This window comes from Strix uralensis, chromosome Z (genome assembly GCF_047716275.1).
Source record: "Strix uralensis isolate ZFMK-TIS-50842 chromosome Z, bStrUra1, whole genome shotgun sequence".
Classification (NCBI taxonomy): Eukaryota; Metazoa; Chordata; class Aves; order Strigiformes; family Strigidae; genus Strix; species Strix uralensis.
Window position 1 is genome coordinate 21,556,237 of NC_134012.1, and position 21,418 is coordinate 21,577,654.

The following is a 21,418-nucleotide window of genomic DNA, read 5'->3' on the forward strand; positions in this document are numbered from 1 at the left end:
TTCTAAGTGTTAAGGAGATTAGTCAGGAGGAGAGGTGGAATTTACAAACCTAGCTCTGCTTGCTCCTTAGAATGAACCTGTTTTGTTTCATAGAACTCAGTCTTACTTTGTAACAAGTTGAGTACATACTGAAAAGGTTTAGAGAGCTCGGATGGTTGTAGTATTTGTTGTGGCTCTTTTTTTTGTGGAAAAAGTGATTACCTGAAGTTGTTGATTGTCTATTCTGTGTGGTCTGCAGACCTTACAGGAATGTTTAAGAATTCCAGACAAGGTGCAGGATTAGCGGGGTACTCTGGTAATTTAATCAACAATTACTTCCAAAAGGAAGCTTGCTCAGCCCTTGCATTGGGTATTCGATAGCTCTGGGAAACAGCAGCCAAGGACTCCCTCGTGTGGTGGGTGTGCCAGTCTTTCAAGGCATCTTGCTGCTGTTAAAAGTTTTGGTTCATGCAAGTAGGGAGGGCATGCTGAAATAATGCAAGTCGTTGACCCCGAGAAGAAATGCAGCAATAGGAACTCTTCTGGTACGGAACCTGCTGGCTTTTCAGCACCTGTTAGTCACTTGGTAACAATACCATTGTATACTGATGGAGCAGTGCGGAAAAAACATACCAGCAGTGTGCTCAAGCAAAGAGTTCTACAGTATTGGCTCTGGATTTTGACTGGGAAGGCAAGGTTCTAAGTCATGCAGGTAGGAAAATTGTTTTCAGCGGTAGCTATTTAGAGAGGAGAATCGTGAGGACACAACTGGACAGCAGGAGACTTCAAGAGCAGAAGATAAGTAGGCTGGATATTTGCTAGAAAGTTCTGGGGTCAGACTTCACTTTTTTTGCCTGGAAAACGTTTAGAGAAGATATAGTAAATTACCAAGATGCTTTAATCAGTTATGAAATAAAACATAATAATCAGCTGCTCTCTAATCGTGATGTTATGCAGAAAACAACATGCATTCTTTCAGGAGTGGTAAAATGTTGCAAGACTACTGAAAATGCAGCACTTGAGTTCAGTGTGCATTTGTAACCTTGCAGGGACTTCTCCTGTGTGATACAGCTCTCGCAGTATTTCAGAAGTAGCTTTTTGAAAGGACTTACTTAACAACTCTTAAGTTAAAGCTTATACTTGTCTACCTTTCAAGCCTTTCTTTTAAAGTGTAACTGATTGTAAATGACACTTGAGCACTTTCAGACAAACTCTTGTTAACAGGACTGCATAGTTCAAATGACTGAATTCTGTCTTACTACACATCCAGCCCAGTAGCATTGAGTAAAGAGCTGTTGAAGATGCTGCCCTTGGCGCTTTTGTCTGAAATAGTATTTCTTCTTGGTTCTGAGCTGTCAACAGGCTTTAGGGAATGTTCCTCCTGAAACTGAGTGGTAGGTTCATAGGTCATAGGTTGAAAACACAACAGAAGCATTTTACAGCAATTCTGCACTCCAGTGTCTAATATAAAATCAACTATAATCCTTTGGGCACTGCAGAAGGGAGCAGCTACACAGAGACATTCCTGCATATGGGTCTACTTAGTGAAGTCTTCTCTTGTTACACACTTTAGTCTCACTTTTTGCTTTAACCTGTCTTCCAGGTTTATGGGTATAGTAGTCAAAGGGAGAGGATCGCTCTTGGCCTCCAAGGAAGTTGTCTGATCTGAAGGCTCTTGTCCTTTCTGTCCTTTTTGGAAGTGCAGCATGGCGGAATATAGCTGTTAACATGACAGGTATATTGAAGCTTTAGAAGACAAGCCACTGCCTGTGACTGTTGTAGCTGCTTCAAAGAAAAAGGAAGGATATTAATGTTGATGAGTATACTTCTTCCTGCAATAAAAGTTGTCAGGCAGGCCATTTTCCAGGGAGATTGAGAGGAGAGGCTGTAAAACATCTTAACTGCAGGCCTGGTGTGGTTGAGCAAAGTGGCCTGGTTCAGCTGTTAGTGCAACTCCTTAACATAACGGTAGAATCTTAATGCATCTTTGTTGGAAAGAAGAAAACAGGCTTGGTGGGAGTAGATAATTTAGTTTGGATTGTCTTAGTTTTTCTTACGTTCCAGTATAGTTGAATTACTGTTTTGGAAATAAGCTCTGGATTTCCCAGAGAAACAGGAATCTTGGAAGATGCAGTAAAAATTATTTGAGAAGAACAAACTACGAAAAGATGGTAATTATGTATAGATTATCTAGAGAGAGTAAAACCTTTGTCATGTTATCCTGCACTTGTCTTTAACTGTTCATCACTATTTACAGGTGCTGCCCTCAGACCCATTGAGGCATAAATTGCTGCCTTGGACAGACAATCACCAGTAGCAGCTCAGCCTTTAAAGCTGTCTGCCAGTAGACAGACAATAGTGAGGAGGCACCACCAGCTTTTAGAGTGCAAACACTTTATTTGAATCTAGAGAAAAATTGTGCTTTCTATTATAATCAGACTATACAATCTCTAAATTGACAACAAAGTAGAGGAGTGTGTATGCAACTGAGAATGGCGGCAGACACTGCAAAAAACAAGTGATGTCAGGTTCTACATTCAAATGGGGGATATGAGCTGTATTTACTGTGGAAGTGGACTTCAAGTGAAACCTTTAGATAACAGCAACCAGCAGGAAAATAGATGTCCTGTTGGTCCACACTCTTACTTGATGTTCTATTAATTGTCCTATCTAGAGTAATCTCTCTAGTTTGTGGTGAGTCTCACTAGCTAGTCTTCCAACACCGAGCTGGGGGATGCCTCAGGACACCTAGGCTCTTTCATGCAACCAAATGTTTTCTGCGTGAACACTTCTCCAGTATAGGACTTTTCTAGGTAGTAAAATTAATCAGAGTTCAGACAGGTTTGGTACTCATTTTTTTTCATGTCACCAATTCACTTGCTTATCTCTGCATTATGAATGATTTGGGTAGTAACAGGGCAATAGGAAAAACTGCTTTGTCTGTATATCTCTTATTCCTCCCCAAGTTTATGAGAGCTTTGCATAAGTAATTAATGGTGATCAAGTGAAGTGAGCTGGCTTGTAATTGCTTTTGAGCATTCAGTAATTTAGCAGCAAGTAGCTGTGCCTCATGGAAATGTACAGTGCAGTGTAGTGTTATCCTACAGTCCTGAGTTACCTTAAGGAAGAACTAGACTTGGCTTGGATTTTGTCAAACAACCAGTGAAGTTTCTAATCTTTTTGTAACTTCTTTACATGTGTCATGTCTCCAGTAGTCCAACCTAAGTCTTCATCATGATTTTTACTTCTAAAATTCAGTTCTTGGCACAGGAGTCTGCTATAATCTGTATACTTTAAAATGTTGAAGCAGTTGCTGGAAATAACAAAGGAGCCCTTTCACCTAAGTAGAGTTCTAGAGTGAGATTATTCAGAAAGTTGAATGTTTTTGTTTTCAGGAGGAGGAAAATGTTGTTGATTTATCAGTTCTATTAAAAGGTCTCTATTCTGCTTTAAGGAGTATTGTTGCTACTCTTCAAAGCATTAAGAATGGACAACAGGTGTCAATTCTACTTTGTATGACTGCTTCTGTGGATAGCATCCATTTGGAACTTTCTCTGAATGTTGTATAGCAGAGTATTTTCTTTGGGCTCTTACAGCTGCGTGCAGTATTTAAATAGGCTTCACTTACAGTAAAAAAGTAAACATATGAAACAAGTTGGGCAGGATAGAACTAGCTTACTTGTGATTTTTCCTCTAAGTATTGTGAATTAGAGCCTTTTTGTTTTTAAAGCAAAAGAAAGTGACATTTTTCAAAGCACAGTAGTAAATTTAGGAGCACTGTGACCATGGCTATACCCTCCTTGTTCAATTTCCTCTTCCAAATTGAAACATTTTTGGTCTTCTGCTGATGGGTACCTATGAAGTCTGTCTACTTTTCTTCTCTAAATGCTGAATCAATGTGTTCTTTACTACTTATTTATTGTTAAATTACTTCATCTACACTTTTCTAGTGTGCATGTAGATCTCCACTCAGTCTCTGCTGAGCAGTCCTTTCAGACTGACTAGAACTGTACTGTTTGAAATTACTTTTTGTCCCTCTCCTCTCAAAATCCATTCCCTATATTGACTATAATACCAAAAAGTAACTTGACATTATCTAATAAATTACTCTTTAATTTGTGTAATCATCATACATGGTGGTCGAGTGATATTTATGAAGCTCATAAACTTGAAACATAAATGGAACAATTTCCTCCATTAAAGCAAGCAGCATAGTGCTTTCCAGTTCACATTTTCTCATAGACCGCATATGGTCAGTGATGCACATAGTGGTGGTTATAGCATGTCTGCGTTCAAAGAGATGCCTGACTGAGAGGATTTTTTGCCACTTAGACTTGAATTTGACTTTGTTGCAAGTGTCAGTTATATAAAACAAAAAATGTAATTAATGAATATGTACTTTCAAATCATAACATTTACTTTAAGTCCTTTGCTGTCTTAGAGGGTTGGGAGATGCCCTTCTACTGCTATGTAGGTTCTGGTTTTTTATCAGATTTTGTTGAAGCAAAACTCAAGTGAAACGTCTTTTTCTCATTCATTTCCTCATTCCTTCTAGGTCATTTTGTCATTTTGACTTTTCTTACTTCAGGTCACTTTTTCTACCAATCATTCACCTAACTTATTTTATTCTACACCATATTGTCTAATATTCATAGTGTCCAAATCATACAGTCTAGTAGAAAATACACAGAAACAGCTTTAAACAGTGCTGTGAAATAGCCACAAGAACTGTTGAGGAGAAGAAGCTCAACTGATTCTGTAACTTCCGAAGTATTGCTCACTTCTGCAAATGAGCAGAGTATTCCCCCTGAGGGTGATGAATTCTTTCTTCTTACTAGCACCAGTAATCACTCACAAAACTAAGAAACTCAGTCACTCTGTAGTCTCTTATCTGTGAGGTTGAGTAGGCCATAATTCTGTAGATCTATGAAAGGCCAAACTGGATGTCCAGAATACTTAAACACATTATAGTAGAGAAAGCACGAGGACAGCTAACTTGGAGAGGTGTCAGGTTTTTCAGTCTATAGTATCAGTAAGCACAAGTTGGAAAAACAGAGCTGAGCAAGAGACAGATGGAGCTGACCCTGTCTTAAAACAGTAGGAGACTAAGCTGCTTTTTGATATACATTTAAATCTGAGGACTATTTAATTTGTGGACAGCTACAGATTTACTTTCTTCTATCACCCCACTGTGGACTCAGACACATAATCTACTTTAAGTGTGTTACTAGACTTTGAAACAAGTGTGTGTTCTGCAGGAGATACCTGTCTTGGTGAGTGGAGTTTGGTGTAGAAGAGGCACAGATGGAAGAGTCCAGAGCTGTTTTCTGTCAGTGTTCAGTTTAATCCTTGCCTTCAGGCAATACAAGTTAGTCATTACAATTATTAAATGATGTTTCTCTTCTTAGATATTCTAAGCACCTAGCCTCTGCTTGGTTTGCCTTGAAAGCAGAAAATTTAGACATTGAGAAGAGGGGAAAGCCTGCACAGAAGGAGAACTTGTTTGAATTTTATTGGCCAGGTATCTCTAATAAAATTTGTGTGCAGTGAGTATGCTGCTCTCTCTCCATGTGAAATCCACAATCAGATGGGACTTCTCTGGCTTGTACAGCCACAGTGGTATTAGTGTAAGTTTGGACTGAAGTTTGTACATCAGTGTGTGTTGGGTTTGTGTGTAGCGGGGAAGTGGTTACAGAGGTGACTCCTGTGAGAAGCTGTTAGAAGCTGTTGGACCTGCTGCTGGTGAAAGCTGAGCCAATTAGTGATGGTGACTGCACCTCTGTGATAATGTATTTAAGAAAGGAAAACCTGCAATGAGAAGAGTGAGATGTGAGAGGAACACCTATGAAGACACCAAGGTCAGCGTAGAAGGAGGGGGAGGAGGTGCTTCAGGAGCAGAGATTCCCCCGCAGCCCGTGGTGCAGCCCATGGTGAGGCAGCTGTGCCCTGCACCCATGGAGGTCCATGGTGGAGCAGATCTCCACCTGCAGCCCGGGGAGGAGCCCAGCCCGAAGCAGGGGGATGTGCCCGAAGGAGGCTGTGACCCCGCGGGAAGCCCGTGCTGGAGCAGGCTCCTGGCAGGACCTGTGGCCCCATGGAGAGAGGAGCCCACGCTGGAGCAGGTTTGCTGGCAGGACTTGTGACCCCGTGGGGGACCCACGCTGGAGCAGTCTGTTCCTGAGGGACTGCACCCCGGGGAAGGGACCCACACTGGGGCAGTTTGTGAAGAACTGCAGCCTGTGGGAAGGACCCATGTTGGAGAATTTTGTGGAGGACTGTCTCCCGTGTCAGGGACCTCACGCTGGAGCAGGGGAAGAGAGTGAGGAGTCCTCCCCCTGAGGAGGAAGGAGCAGCAGAGACAATTGGTGATGAACTGACCACAACCCCCATTCCCTGCCCCCCTGCGCTGCTGAGGGGGGAGGAGGTAGAGAAATTGGGAGCAAAACTGAGCCTGGGAAGCACAGAGGTGTGAGAGGAAGGTGTTGTGAAAATTTCTTGCTATCCTACTCTAATTTGATTGGTAAATTAATTGTGGTGATGTTCAAATTAAATTGATCAGGTTTTTCTTCCCCAAGTCAGGTCTGTCTTCTGCCTGTGACCATAACTGGCGAGTTATCCCTCCCTGTCCCCTGAACCTTTTGTTATATTTTCTCTCCCCATTACCCCAGGAGGAGGAGTGAATGGACAGCTGTGTGGTGCTCAGTTGCTGGCTGGACCTAAACTGTGACACAGCGAAAGACTTAAGAGCTGAGCTTCTGAGTTCTTGTAACCCATTTGGCATGGCACTTTCCCACCAAGTGAGAAACACCACCAGCTGTCAGATGTACTTTACAATAATTGGGATATCTGGTGGGTTGTTTGAAATAGCTGCTTCTACTGCATTTTGTTAAATGCTTGTATTTTCTAAAACTCAGCTATCTGTATATGAACTGGCAAAGCTCTTAAACATCTTCCCTTAACACAAGCAGGAAAACTTGAGTGGTCCCTCAAGCATCTGATTCCAGAAATCAGTTTCAATTTCAAGTTATTTGTATTGCTTGTTGAGAGCCAAGATTCATCTTTCTTATGTGCTTCTTTGAAGGAAGTGATTTTTGCCTCTGAATTTTTGATAATGTGTAACTGAATCACTAATCTTCAGGCAAACCTTCAATCTCTTTAAGAAGTTTTACCTTTTCTTAACCTTTTCAAATATATAAGCCCTTTGAAATGTCAGACCTGAACACCTTTGAATTTTAGATGATAGCCCAAATTAAACAAAACTGAATTAAATAAAAGAAATCATTCACAGAATCATGAGGGTGGAAGGGACTTCTGCTTGGGCCCCTCACTACAAAAAGGACATTGAATTACTCGAGCGTGTCCAGAGAAGGGCAACGAAGCTGGTGAAGGATCTGGAGCACATGTCGTACGAGGAGCGGCTGAGGGAACTGGGGTTGTTTAGTCTGGAGAAGAGGAGGCTGAGGGGAGACCTCATTGCCCTCTACAGCTACCTGAAAGGAGGTTGCAGAGAGCTGGGGATGAGTCTCTTTAACCAAGTAACAAGCGATAGGACAAGAGGGAATGGCCTCAAGTTGTGCCAGGGAAGGTTTAGACTAGATATTAGGAAGTATTTCTTTACAGAACGGGTTGTTAGGCGCTGGAATGGGCTGCCCAGGGAGGTGGTGGAGTCCCCATCCCTGGAGGTGTTTAAGAGTTGGGTTGACACAGCACTGAGGGATATGGTGTAGTTGGGAACTGTCAGTGCTAGGTTAACGGTTGGACTAGATGATCTTCAAGGTCCTTTCCAACCTAGATGATTCTGTGATACAGATAATCTAATCAACTCTCCTTCCTCAAGCAAGTTCTCCCTGAGCAGGTTGCCCAGGACCATGTCCAGTCAGACTTTGAGTATCTCCAGGAATGGAGACTTCACAACCCCTCTGGGTGGCCTACTTCAGTGTTCCACCCCCCTCACAGTGAAAGCCTTTTTAATTGCAGAATAAACCTGCGGAAATGAGTTCAAGCTTGGCCTGAATAAATCACTGGGTTTTGTTTGTGCAGTTTCCTAGGCTAGTCTACTAATATTCATCAAGCTTAACTAATAAAATGTCTCCAGCAGAACTAGTCATGAATGAGATCCTTTGTAACAGCTGGGTATGCTGTGGTCAGGGTGTTTTTAATGTGAGAAAGAGATAACATAAACAGAGGCGTAGTAGAAATTTCTGCCCATCTTTTTTTGTTCGCTCTGGAATTAGAGTAGTGTATTGGGAACGCCTTACATGAAATAGCTTTCTCTTTGAGATTTGTAACGTCTTTTAAGGTTGTGGTTTAAATGGGTTCCTTCCTAGAGGATTAATAATAACACCAAAAATCAGCATTTCTGTATTGGGAAGTAAGACTAAAATAAAAGCTGTGCACAAAAAGAGCCATTCCTTTAAGTTGCTCTTTTTCGGATACACTGCTGGGAAGTTTCTGCAGACAGTGGGAGTGATGGAGGTGACAGGTATAGAAATTGCTCTACTGTAATCAAACTAATAAGGAAAAAGGCACTTTGAGGATAAGGAACTTAGCTGTATCTAGGTAGAGCTGTAAATGATTACAGAAATGCTTCTGCGTGTTTCCATACTGTTTGTCACAAACATGGACTTGCTGAGGTTAGATGCACTTTTGGAGATCGTATAGTCCAACCACCTGCTCAGAGCAGGGTTGTCTAGAGCAGGTTGCTCAGGACTTCATCCAGTTGGGGTCTGGATGGTTTTTTGTTAACTTTGCATATGTTAACCTGTTCATGGTTTCATCTAACCAATTTATTTGTGTTTGTGTATTGTTTTGAGGAGGAGATTGGAAGAATGGGGATAGTTTTGGGTTGGTGGTGTCCTTTAGCTTTCGGTGCTATGGTAGACTAATTTGCATGAAATTATGAATGCCAGCAGTGGTGGACTCGTTTCTGAGCCCTCTCTTGTTGTATTTAATCAATTACAAACTTCCCATCCAGAAGGATAGTATTCTTCCTAAGTGGTATCCTTTTATTATGTTAAATTTTTCTACCTATTTGCGTCCTTGCATACTAAAAATATTTTTAAAGGCGCATGCTAGTAAGGATGGTATACTGTAGGAGGTTGTCAAGAGATGACTACTGCTAAACTCTCAAGTGTTTAAAGTGCTTAGAATACACTGTTAGAAATGGTCTGTGGTTCAATGATTGAGCTAATTAAAAATGCTTTATGTCCATCTATCACCTGAATTACTGATGCTAAAAGAATTTGAAAATGTTGCATCTTTAGATTATGTTTAGCTCAGTTACTTGTACCAGTTGTTTTGAATATAAGAACAAAATGAGCCTTTAAATTCCTTGTTACTGGGAGACTGTATTTAGTGTGTGAATAACATCTGTAGAAATGTTTGGCTTCAAATTTGGCTCAAATTCTGGTATTGAAGTATATTTGAAACACTCATTTTCAAGCACTAGTCCAGAGTTTTACCACTGTAGTTTTTGTGTTCAATTTAAAAGTTCAAAAGTGAGCAGTGGATTTTTGATGCTGTCTTAATCTTGAAGCTCCTGAACTACTCCTAGTCTCTAGCAGATCATAACAAACTCCTGAACCTATTTTGCATAGCAATTTTTAAGTCTTTGATTAAACTGACTGTAGTCATTTCTGCATTGAACTTAAGGCAGTCCATGGGAACAAAGGAAGCTAGTTAAAAAACACTAACCTTACTAGAAAAATTAGGTGTTGTGAGCCTTTGAAACTATCTGGGGCACATACTGTTCTTTAATAGAAGCAATTTTTGCTCAGTGTGTCTATATAGGTTTTAAACACTGTTAGTTAACCATTCTGTAGCACTGCAGTACTGATGATCACTCTTCCTCTTTTTGATCAGGACAGAGCTTGGGTTATGGCTTTGTGAACTACGTTGACCCCAAGGATGCTGAAAAAGCCATCAACACTCTGAATGGATTGAGACTTCAAACTAAAACCATAAAAGTATGTAGTGTTAACTATGATTTAAAGAAACTGTAGTGTTTTGACTTCTTGTTGATCAGATGCATGATTTCTTTTCCAAGTTTAACTTAAGCATTCTGATGTCAATAGAATAGACTAGGGCTTCACTATGTAGCAGATGGTTAGTCCTTTGTAGTCTGTTTAGAGTTAGATAATGATTAAGTATAGAAAATTTTGATTTTTAATGCACCTAATAACATTTTAGATGTGAGCTTGAATTGTTTTGAGAAATTGTAATGTATGCTTTATTGCATATAGCCTGAACACTACACTATGTGCTTCCTCCTTACTTTCTCAAAGAAGATTGTGTAAATTTCTTATTAATACTACCTTTTTCATGTTGCTAGTGTCTTGTTTATCTTACAAATTCTTAAAATGAAATGCTGAAATAACTATTGTGGTTATCTATGAATTACTGTACTCCTAGGGCTCTAGTCTCTAGGTCTCTAATGTTTTGGATTCCTGTTTGTGTTGTAACTCCTGCATGTCTTGTTTACTAAATTCAGTTTCTTGAATTTCTAGAAGCAGAAATATCAAGAGCTACTTATTCTCATCTACTGTCTTAATCCATTATCAGAAGAGTGAGGATACTCATTTGAGCAGTTGTTTGAGCTCTGAAACCTTGAGAGGGGAGATATAATAAAATTTGTCAGGGAATGCAGACCTCTGAATATGTTTCACAGGTGGTGTTGCCTGAAGGCAATCCATGTTCCAACCAGCCCATTCTTCCTCATTAAACAGCAGGGTTTGCTAGCTGATCACTTGGATAGTGACTGCCCTCTAACTAGGCTCGTGTTTGAGCCATAAGATAAAGCTCACCTCTGAAAAGCCTTGTACTTAAGCAGGGCAGAACCACTTAAAGATGATTGAGACAAAAATAAGATGGCAGTAATTATGGTTAGAATGCCTGATCTGTTCTGGATTTATAAATTTTATAAAGTGGATTACACTGTTTAAAAGCAGTATTTCAAGTTTCAACAGTGAATCATGGCTCACAATAACATTGTATGAGAGACATAGATAGATGCTTTGCTGCAGAAAGCTCCTTGCGTGCTTCTGGCAGACTTCTTGCCCATGGGCATTCTCTCCCATTTTCTGCTTTGGGGGAAAGTTGAGGAAAGTCATTTCACTCTCTGGGTTATTTGAAGCTGTCTTTTGGGTGGTGGTGAGAAAGGGAATGGGTTTGCATTCCAGTAGTATTGCAGGTACACTGTATCTTTGCATTTAATGTCTTGGATTAGACAAATTAAAAATGCATCTGTCCAGGGTGGTAAATTGGAAGTTCTGGTGACTGTATAGCCAAGCAAAAAAAGATGTTTTAGAGAATCAAGCCAGGTCTCCCAAATCAAAATGATGCCTTAAGGGGGTTGCCAGTGACTGACTTTATAGTGCCAATTTATGAATTCTTAATCCTCTTTCACCATCATCACCATCATCATCATTGTGATTAATGCAAACAGTTACTGTACTTTTGCAACAAAATTGTAAAAAAAAAAAAAGTGGGGGGGGAAAAAGTGAAAATGGAGTAGACTGATGTGGGTGGTAACAGTGGTGCTTTTCCTTTTCTTCCTTACTTCCCAGGACACAAAAGTAAACCATAGGTTATAAACAATACCAGACTGACCCTTGCAGTGAATCTAAAGCTTATGTATAAATTTTCAGGGATTTGTGCCTTATATGTCCTTAGCTAGAGAAATCTGAAAAGTTCGAGTTGTCACAAGCCGAAATTGTGATTTCTTCACCAAAATAAAGAACATTTCTAGTTAGAGGAAAAAAAAGTATCTGTAAATGTTTCTTGTTCATGTAACATAATTCTGCCTCTACCCACATTTAGGCCTGTTTAACTTCAGCAGCATCTTTCAGTATTAGTATACATGACTTGAGGGGGGAAAAACTGCTTTACTCTTCCTTCTTGGACACAAGCTGAGTTTCAGGCCAAGTTTTCATGACTCGAATCTCCCAAGATGCTGTTTAAAGAGGTTGGCTTTTACAGTCTTCCACACTGCAGAAGGAACAGAGGCTTAGGGGGATCCCTAATGTGTTTTAAGACTAAGACTAACTGTATATTGTACAGTTGCTCCACCCGTTAAAAGATGTCTCTGTGGCAGTGACTTGAAAGGAGATTTACCAAGAGTGTCTGCCTTTATCTGTGAAACGACAGAAATGCCCAGCCTACAGTGAAATACTTGGTAATTTACATATTTCTCAGATCAGCCTGGAGGCAATACTGAGCAGAAGTGAAGTTGATGTCTGAGGCACTTGCTGCCTCTGGGGCAACATCTGGGGTGGAGAGATTCACTTACGAGATGTCAGTACCAGGACCTTTGCAGAGACTACTTAGTTTAGACCACAGTGTTCCTATTTGTCCAGAGTTGATACTTCAATTAAAAAAAAAATAAAAATCTGTTTGGCAAACTCAGAATCCAACCCTCAGATTTACTTTCAGCTTTAAAAAATGGGTATCATTGAGTTTTATGTATATATGCCTTCATATGAAAAATGATGGACTAGGATAGTGTTAGTGGATATTTTGACTTCAGAAGAAAAAAATTAGATGCTTGTTCACTCTGTAGGACTCTGGGACTTCTGTAGAAATGTTTAAGTTGTTCCCTAGCTTGATGGTAATAGAGTTTGTTTTCTGTTAGTCTACAAAACTGAAAGGAACCTTGATGGACCTTCACATTGTGGCAAAACAGAGTGTTCCCACTCAGAGGGAATTGTCCTGATCTTGATGTGTGGTGCTCTAGACGGGCCATGATGCATACCTCTGATCCACTACTTCTTTACTAGCCTGTTAGTCATTGGGTGTATTTCTCTGATCCTTAAAAGGGGATGCCACCTACTGTTACCTTGAAATAAAATATATTGAAAAGGTGGATTTGCAAAATGCTGGCTTAAGTTTTTCAGTCTAGGTAGCGATACAAAAACTTGCTACCTGACACCTTTGTGAAAAGAACATCATATGGAATGTTTTATGGAATACTTTATTGAACTATTTGCAATGTATCTTCACCAACTTTCAGATCTGTATCTCCAAAGCCAGTCATAGCAGTCTTAGTCTTGTCTAACCTGCTATCAGTTGTGTTGCCTTCTGATTTGACCTGAATATTAGAACTGTGGGGTGGATATGCACTGATGTTGAAGGCACATCGAGGTGTGTTAGATACCTGAACTCTGCTCTGCTAGGCAAGGTACCTACACATATTAGTGGTGCCCTCTGTGGCATAATTTGATTTATTTGCAATGTAAACAGGCTTACTTGTATTGCAGGTAGCCTGTCAAGTTTGGGCTTCATTTAATTATGCATCTTTAGTGTGAAAACAAGCTGTATCTTGGAAAAGGTGAAACATTTTCTGTGGCTTCTCTTTTGGAAGAAGCAGCTGCTGGGAAGCACTTAGGCTCTGCTCTTCATAAGTGCCAGTGAAAATGAGGATTTCTGTGCCTGGAGTGTTTTGGGGTTTTTTTCTGCTTACCCACTTTCTTGTCCATGACTTTTCATTTGGGTTGTCCTGGAAAGATCAGTTCTTCCCAAACATGGAAAACTCAGGGGAGCAAACAACATACGAAAGTCACTAACTTGCACATAATGGTAAGAAAATTCAGTGCATGTGTTGTTGGCTTGGTGTCTGCTTGGAAGAGGGGAAATCCTCAGTGGCTTCCTCTCCCCTTGCTCCTGGGAAGCCTCCTTCAAATAAAAAAGTCACAGGTGAATTTATTATGAGATTATCTGAATAGGAATATCTTTCAGTGTGGTGTAAAAGACTTCTATACTAACAAGAAAGTGTAGTAAGATTCTCTGTCTAGGGTGGGCAAACAAATGGCATATCCTTGAACTTGCATAGGGCTGTGTGAGATGCTCAGTAGGAGGCAGCTTTTTCCCTAGATTTTTAGGGGTAGCAGGAGGACACAGGAAAATCTGTTATTTTTCTCCATGGATGCTAGACTGCTTGAATAATGGACATGGTCTTCTGGGGATCATAGCTGCCAAGGGAACACTGCAAATGACAGTAATGCAGTGCAGGTTCCTCCCTTGCAAGGTGAACTGGGGCTGAGGAGCTTCCTGCTGTCCTGTCCCCAGCTCTCCAGTGTGAGAGGGCCTGAAGTGGTAGAGCCTTTGCATGCGAAAGCTGGCAGATGACTTTTACTCATGAATGCTTGTGATGGTGGATGCAAATATGCATTGGAAAGGGGAAAAAAAAAATAGTTTGTCCAGGCTAGAGTCCTAGGAGTTGTCATTTTTTTTATAAGATAGCATTGATTATCTAGCTGTATTTTACCTAGCTAGTGCTTCTTAAAAATCAGATTTAGTAAGACTTCCTCCTCTTTTAAATTCTTTGGACTATTAGGGTGTTTACATGGGTAATTATCACCTGTCAGGGGAATAGAAATTTAAGAAATATTTTATCTAAAGTATTAAATCTGTGGGTTTTCTTCCCACTCCTTTATAGCTTTGCATATATTAAAAAAAAAATCAGACTTAACATGTAACATTCTGCCAACTTCCTGTTGGAACAGAGTTTGACAAGTTCTTTGGCTACAAGCACAGATGTCCTACTTTGCCATCATCACCTAGTTAACTGCCCTACTGTAGAAAGCAGTGTAATGAGAAGAGCTAGTTATGACTTCAGTAGAAAAATGAATGCTATCAGCTTTACCAGTGCCCAAAGAAGTGCAGTACAGCAAGGGAAGACTTAAAATGAGGGATGTGCCACAAGTTTATTAGTGTCCTCTGAGGCAGCGTCCTTAAAACTTGGCATTATGTAATGCAATTCCACTTGCTGCCTCGAACCATTACTTAGATTGACAATTAGATTAATTTTAAAGGAATTATCCTCTAACTGTGCTCAGGATCTTGACCCTTCCAAACTTCCATCTGTGGTAGTACTCTTGAAAAAGCCATGTATGCTTAATGGCAAATAACAAAATGCTGAAAAAAAAAATATTCTAGTTTGGTTTCTGAGTTAGTGCAGCAGGTAGAACTGAGATTGTTCATGTCTTCACCATTTATACTTGTAGAAGAAAATTTTAGGAGTCTCATTCTTTGTAGTAATTTTTTCATTAACTAATGTCCCTGGGGAGCAATGAAATATGAGTTGTGTAAAAAGTCTATTAAAATACCAGAGGTAAGTGAGCTGTGAAGGTGAGAGAAACCCTCCTTACCTTCTTGATTTTTTTTTTTTTTCTTCCAGCACTAAAGAACATTGCTCTAGTGAGTAGCAATAGGGGATCCTATTTGGAGGTTTAATTAAAGCTAGTGAGCTTTACTGATGCTATCAATCAGCAAAGATTGAGAGAGGGGGCATGGTGCCAGACCATTTAGTGGTCTTGACAGGGTAATTAAATACCTCAGGACTGTATTGTCAAGGTAAAATTGAAGTGCTCTAGCAGATCTGAAGCAGAAGAACAATTTGTCTTGGAACAAAGGTAAAGGTGTTTTTTCCCTTAAATTTCTACAGGAGTTATATAAATGGTAATTATACAATCTTTTAGCTATGTTACAGTTAAAGCTTTGACAGCATTTCCATTTTAAACCCCCTCCCCACCCCACACATTCATTTTCACCCCCAGCTAAAATTTGTTCTTCACTTGAAATTTAAATCCCTTCAGAATTTGAATGTTACTTAACCAGCTTAAGCTGGCTGCTTGTTTTTCGTGTTGCTGAATAATATTGAGAGGAGGATTCACTTGTGAATGCATATTGCTGTCACTTGCTGTAAACTACATTACGGCCACACGGTTACTCGTTAATGCCTAACCACTCTGAGGAAGATAACACAGTGTGTCAGACTGAACTACAAAATGTGCTAATCGCACCTTTGGCAACTACACAGATTGTTTTCTGTTTGGACCCCAAGTGCTGTGTTGCAGCTGATTAGAGTTTATTGCAAGCATCTGTCCCTGTGCTTTCCTAGGGCAGAGAATCCTTAGACCAATGCAGCTCACCCTAAGGCTGCTGAGCAAGTTTGCAGCCAGAAACCTCAGTGGTTCAGTAAGGTTCTTTCTGAGCCTGCATAGGGGGTTTCTGACACAGAAATGGAGATGTTAAAAGGGACCAACAGTACTATATGGAGCTGAAGGAAGACTGCAAGCATTGCTCAGAAGCCAAGCTCCAAGTAAGTGAAAATAGCCAACAAAACCAACAAAGAACTGCTTGTTACTACTCAGATCAATGATGCATCTTTCTGCCCTCCTCATGCTATGCAAAATCCTTTAAGGTAGGATATGGCTTTCTGCACAGGTTCAGAATGCTGCATGGAGACCTGTTCGGGGTTTTTTAAAATGCAAATACTTGTTTTCTCCATAAGAATGCCTTTACTATTGTAAAATATAGCTACACTTATTTTTGAAATTATGAATGTCTTGAGATATGTTGACCTCTAAGCTAGCAGCTTTCAAGTTCTTTGACATATTCACACTCTTGAGTGTCTTTCATCCATACAGTAACAGTTTTTCCTGAAAGGTTGTAAGATATTCTAGTGAAGTGGTAACTGTAAGTGGCATTGGATATGTTTTGTGCATTTCTATAAGGCGTGTCTGTGGAATGAATAAGGGAAGCGACACCCAAGAGATGTGCTTGCCGGTGTCTGTTGTCATCAGCAGCTTCTTAGATTCAACATGGAGAAGTTAAAGTATACTTGTTACCTTAAGAAGGGAAAACTTGTGAACAGATTCACCTCAAATCCAAAACCAGAAGGAGAATTGGGGTGTGCTTTTTTGAAATTTTGTTCTTGTTCATATTATTCCTGTGAGGACTGGATATTATTCTGGGCACTCTTGTCCTCTACGGTACGGGTTTTTTTATTGGAAGGGTCTGAAATTTGTGATGCTCTTACTGGTTGGGCATGAGTGGGAAAAGAGCGTTCATCAGATCAGAGTCAGGAATGCAAAGTACAGACAGAGGACTTGATAAATTGAGGAGTAAGAAACTGAAAATGTTTGGTGACTGGATTTATTTTTGTTTTGCGTCTTTTCTTTGTACTTAAATTCTAAGTTTATTGATTATTTTTAAGGAGATAATGATAGTTATGACTGCAGATTTTAAAATGTTCTATTCTAAAGGCAACACAGCAGAATCACTATTCTGTGACTGTAGTGCATAATTCGCTTTTGTTTTAGTGTAGAAAGAGGTCAGTGAACTTAATTATGGTCTTTCTCTTAAAAGTAGCATGATAAACTGGTAGTATAGATAAACTGTTGTACTATCTTGAGCACTTCTGAGAAAACATCTGTTTCTGGTTTTGTCTGTAGAAGGATTTCCAGTTAGTTAACATGTGTGTTCTACTACATTTGTTTTTGTTTACCAGATGGCATTTTGGATCTCGTGTATCCGCTTCAGACCAAGTCTTGTGAAAGCCTATTTTTGGTGTTCCTTTGTACAGCAGCATTTTTACAAGGTCGTCGTCTTTGAACAGTGTGCTGTCCTTAATCAGTTATATCCTAAGGAAGACTCCTAGCCTTCTTCCTCTCAGCTCTATAAAGGCTGGTCTTGAGTCTAAATTTGTCCTGGAAGAAGGCTGTCATAAGAGAATGCTGGCATAATGGAAATGTGTAGACCTTGAATCTAGCAGAGAAAGAGAAGAGAAAAGAAAAAATTACTGCAAACCAGAAACAAAACACAGAAACCTTTGCAGCAAACAGACCCTTATGTCTTCATCAGTACTTGTAGCAGAAAACAGAGGAGGAAAACCAGTTTACCCTTTTCAACGTCAATCTCTGTGGACACTTAATCTAAAATTTTGAGCCATCCTCACAGAACGTGGTAACCACTGCTCAGAGGTGTCCTCTGGCTTGATTGCTCTTTCTGTCTCTCTCACTGCCTCTCTGAGAGCACAAATGCAGCTTTTGCATAAGCTGACTGTAATCAAAATATATTGTGCTACCATTTTACACTTGGCTCTTAGTCTAAGCAAGGCCGAAGACTGCTTTTTTTTCTGTAATGTTGCAAAGTCCGTATCTGGTACTGTGATATGCTCTGTAAAGATCCTTTCACTGCCATTGGTTATGGCTTTGACTTTTCTCAAAGTGTAGCCATGAAAAATTGTAAGGACTTTAGGGTTTTTGTGGTTTAAGACTCTTAAGGTATATTCTTAATCCATGTCACTGATGTTTCCAAGGAATTGTTTTCAGATATCTGGTAGAACCATACAAACATACAAGATATCAGAAATAGTACATTTCTTAAGTGCAAGAACAACTTGATCTGTCCTTGCTTGCTGAGTCACACGTCACTCTTAGATGGAGTAAATTCATGCACCTTTGAAATATTTGCCTGCAGAAAATTCTCTTACAAATTGGAAAAAACTTTTTTAGAAGCCATGTTCCTCCTGAGAATTGTGAAACAAGGGATTGTTTTCTGGTACCTTCTAAAAGTCAGGATAGGCCTGCTGATCTAATTGAAACAGCTCTGCTACCCAAAGAAACCTGTTGCTTGCAGAGAGTGTTATCAGACATGCAGTGAACTCAAGTTGTTAGTTTTCTCTCTTGCAAGAGAGAACCAAGCGTGTAAATCCTTCTGGAGCAGGTTTAGCTGTCGGTCTCGGTCCAGCTGGGGCTGGGGTGACACACAGAAGAAAACCAGCAGTTTGTTGAAGGGGGGGGCATTGCCAAGAACAAATGTCGCTGCACTAAGTGCAAGCTCCCAATTTATTACCACCTGTTTACATAGGTTCGTTTCTACTTCTACACCCTACTAACCTTCAGATTTTATGTCTTTGCTGCTCACATGCTCACCATGCATTCTGCAGGTGGTGTTCTGACCTGCTGTTTCTGATGCTTGCAACATGGTGTTCCGGATGTTGCCTCAGTTTCCCACAATCATTCTTCTAACCTGAAGGCCAGTTTACATTTTGCTAACCACCAGTTCTTAATTCCCACATTTACCTGCTGGGAACTGCTACACAGAGTGATGCCTGAAATCCCATAAGGATGTCACTACATCATGACTGCTGCTTTTCCAAATCAAGGTTGATTGGAATGTGTTATCTAGGAGTGTGAGGCTTGAGCTAGAAACAAGGCTCCTTGAATCCAAAGCAGAGGGCATCCATCTAGCTAGATACTTTCAGCATAGGGTGCAGGAGGGAAAGGGCCCCTTAAAAGTTTCTTCTGAAAACTGTAGCTCTGATCACGCCTATTATTGCTATGTGTGTTGAATTTGATACCATTATTGATCAATATTGCTCCTTCCTAGTGATGAGAACTGTCCATATTTTATTAGAGAACTCATGGCAACACAGGGAAGATGAGTTGATGACTTACTGATGAAAGACCAAGGGTTCATCTTACCTATGTCAACATGAGTGCTCAGTTGTCTTACATAGTGAGTCTCCAGCATATGGGAAAAGATCTTGTCTTCACAAGGAGGTATTTCAGTACTTCATTTCAAGATAACCTTGGGAATAGTACTGGAAAAAAATGCTTCCCAGACTGGAGAATGCCAGTACAATGTACAAAACATTTCATCTCAAGAAGAATTAATTATGGGCTTTATCAGCTTCTCTGTCTGGTTGTCTTTAATGTCTCACTGCTGTCCTATGCCTTCATCGGTCTTCTCATCCAGGCAAGACCTGCTCATAGTCTGAATTCCTCTTAAAACTTACTTTGCTGTGCTGAACCTGCTGCTCTCTATGACTTAATAATGACTAAATCATGTTTCATTCTGAGGAAATAACAGAGGTGAGAGGGAGGACTGGATTAAAATGCTAAACTGGGACTTAAAGCCAGAATTGAAACCAGATTTTTCCTTAGATTTAATGCTGATCAAAATAATCTGAGCAACTAGCTCAGTTTCCTAGCTTGGTTGTGGAGCTAGCGCTTTTGACCCACTGCCTGCTGGAAAGTGGGGTGAGTATGGGCTGTGCTGCAGCCTAGTAGTGCAAGTGGCTGTGGTGGTTGTTTCCTGACTGACAAGTCAAATACAGAAACATTGTCAAAGAGGAATGAAAGTAAAAAATCATTGAGCTCCAGTGCTCATTGTATCAGCAGTGCTCTTCTGTGTCCAGTAACTAATCTGAAAATTGGTGGAAGCCTCAAATGCTGGAGACCTTATATCCAGCATCCTGTGGACTAACATGCTTAAGAGTGAAGATGGTAAATATGTAAAGGTGGAAGGCTTTCATGTGAACAATTATCAAAAGCTGCAAGAGACTACATCTGTAAGGAGGTTTCACTTTTATTTCAGTGGAAGTTACCTGCAGAGAACTCATTCCTTAGTTTTGAAAAACATATCCCTGTGTTTTTTTCCCCAACTCAGAAATGCTGTTGAGTTCGTATTTGTTAATCTTAATAGATGTGGTGTGGTATATTTAGCCTACAGTGCTTTGGCAAATTCATATTATCTAGATAAAATTATTCTAGTTCATAGGAAGAGCTTTATAAAATACAGGTACTCCTGTGTTGGCTAGTCATGCTCATGTGAACTACTATGCCCATCAGTATTCATTTTGAACATCATATTTTAGGCCTGTTTATATAAGATTGTAAAGGGACTGGAGCTTCAACACTGTTCTGGGTGGGGTGTTGATTTTGGACATGGAAATGACTACCCTGGTCAGTGTAGCTGTCCTTGTGTGCCAGGGTCGTGGGGGATCCTTTGTCAAGGGTGCATGTAGCAACTGACATTACTCTGGCTGCAGTATCCTGAGACACCTACTGACTTTACGGGTCCCTTATATATAAATCCTCTTCTGTGCAGTCCTTGAAGAGAAAGCTCTGGTATCAGGGCAGTGTATTGATGAGCTAGTCTCTCAAGTGTAGCAGCTCATCATGATTCCACACCCGTTACTACTTCATGGCCAGACCTGTTTCTAGTTGTCTGTTTTGTGGAGTAACAAACTGTCAGGTTGGTCTGTTCATGCCCTCAGCTGTGTGGGTACAGAACAGATGTGGATCCCATGGCTGACCTCAGGCCTGTGACTCTGGCACTTATTGTAGCTGTTAGAGCTGTCACTCTTCATGAGACATGGACTAAAACAGCAAAACCTCTTTTGATGGTAGTGCTGAAATGCTGTTGCTTCCATGTCTGTTTTTTGTTACCTGTTGCAAGGCAGGCTGTAAAAGCAAAGCCTGTATGGGATATGGTTATATTTTTTTAGCTTTATCTACAGACATAAGTGAAGCTGTGTTCAGTAGTATGTTTTCGTAGTTCACAGAGTTGAGTCTAAACTGCCTTTACAGAGGGAAGTCTATTGTGTTTCCAATTTGCTTTGCCCACAGAAAAAAATGCTGCTGCGAGCTTGCACCATGAACTTAAACTCAGCACAGCATGTACATGTTTAACAAGGCAGTTTTGTGTATAGCGAAAAAAGTGGCCTTCAAGCTTCGTTTGGAATGGAACTATCTTTCATTTGAGGGGAGACAGAAAGTAAACTCAATGAATATACAGTAATGTACTCTCCTGTTTCGGACAACAACCTATCACTGGCTAGTGACAGCTGAGACCTGGTCTCTGCTGTGTGCTG

General features: G+C 40.3%; 1 protein-coding gene across 9 annotated transcripts in view; it reads left to right on the forward strand.

Annotated features, from left to right (window-relative positions):
- Positions 1 to 21,418, forward strand: part of ELAVL2 (ELAV like RNA binding protein 2) — a 102,902-nt gene that overhangs the window by 62,447 nt on the left and 19,037 nt on the right. For all 9 annotated transcript variants that reach the window (XM_074856139.1, XM_074856142.1, XM_074856145.1 and 6 more), the window contains one exon: positions 9,841 to 9,944. In XM_074856139.1, the coding sequence (XP_074712240.1) occupies positions 9,841 to 9,944 (104 nt within the window). The remainder of the gene's footprint in view (positions 1 to 9,840; positions 9,945 to 21,418) is intronic.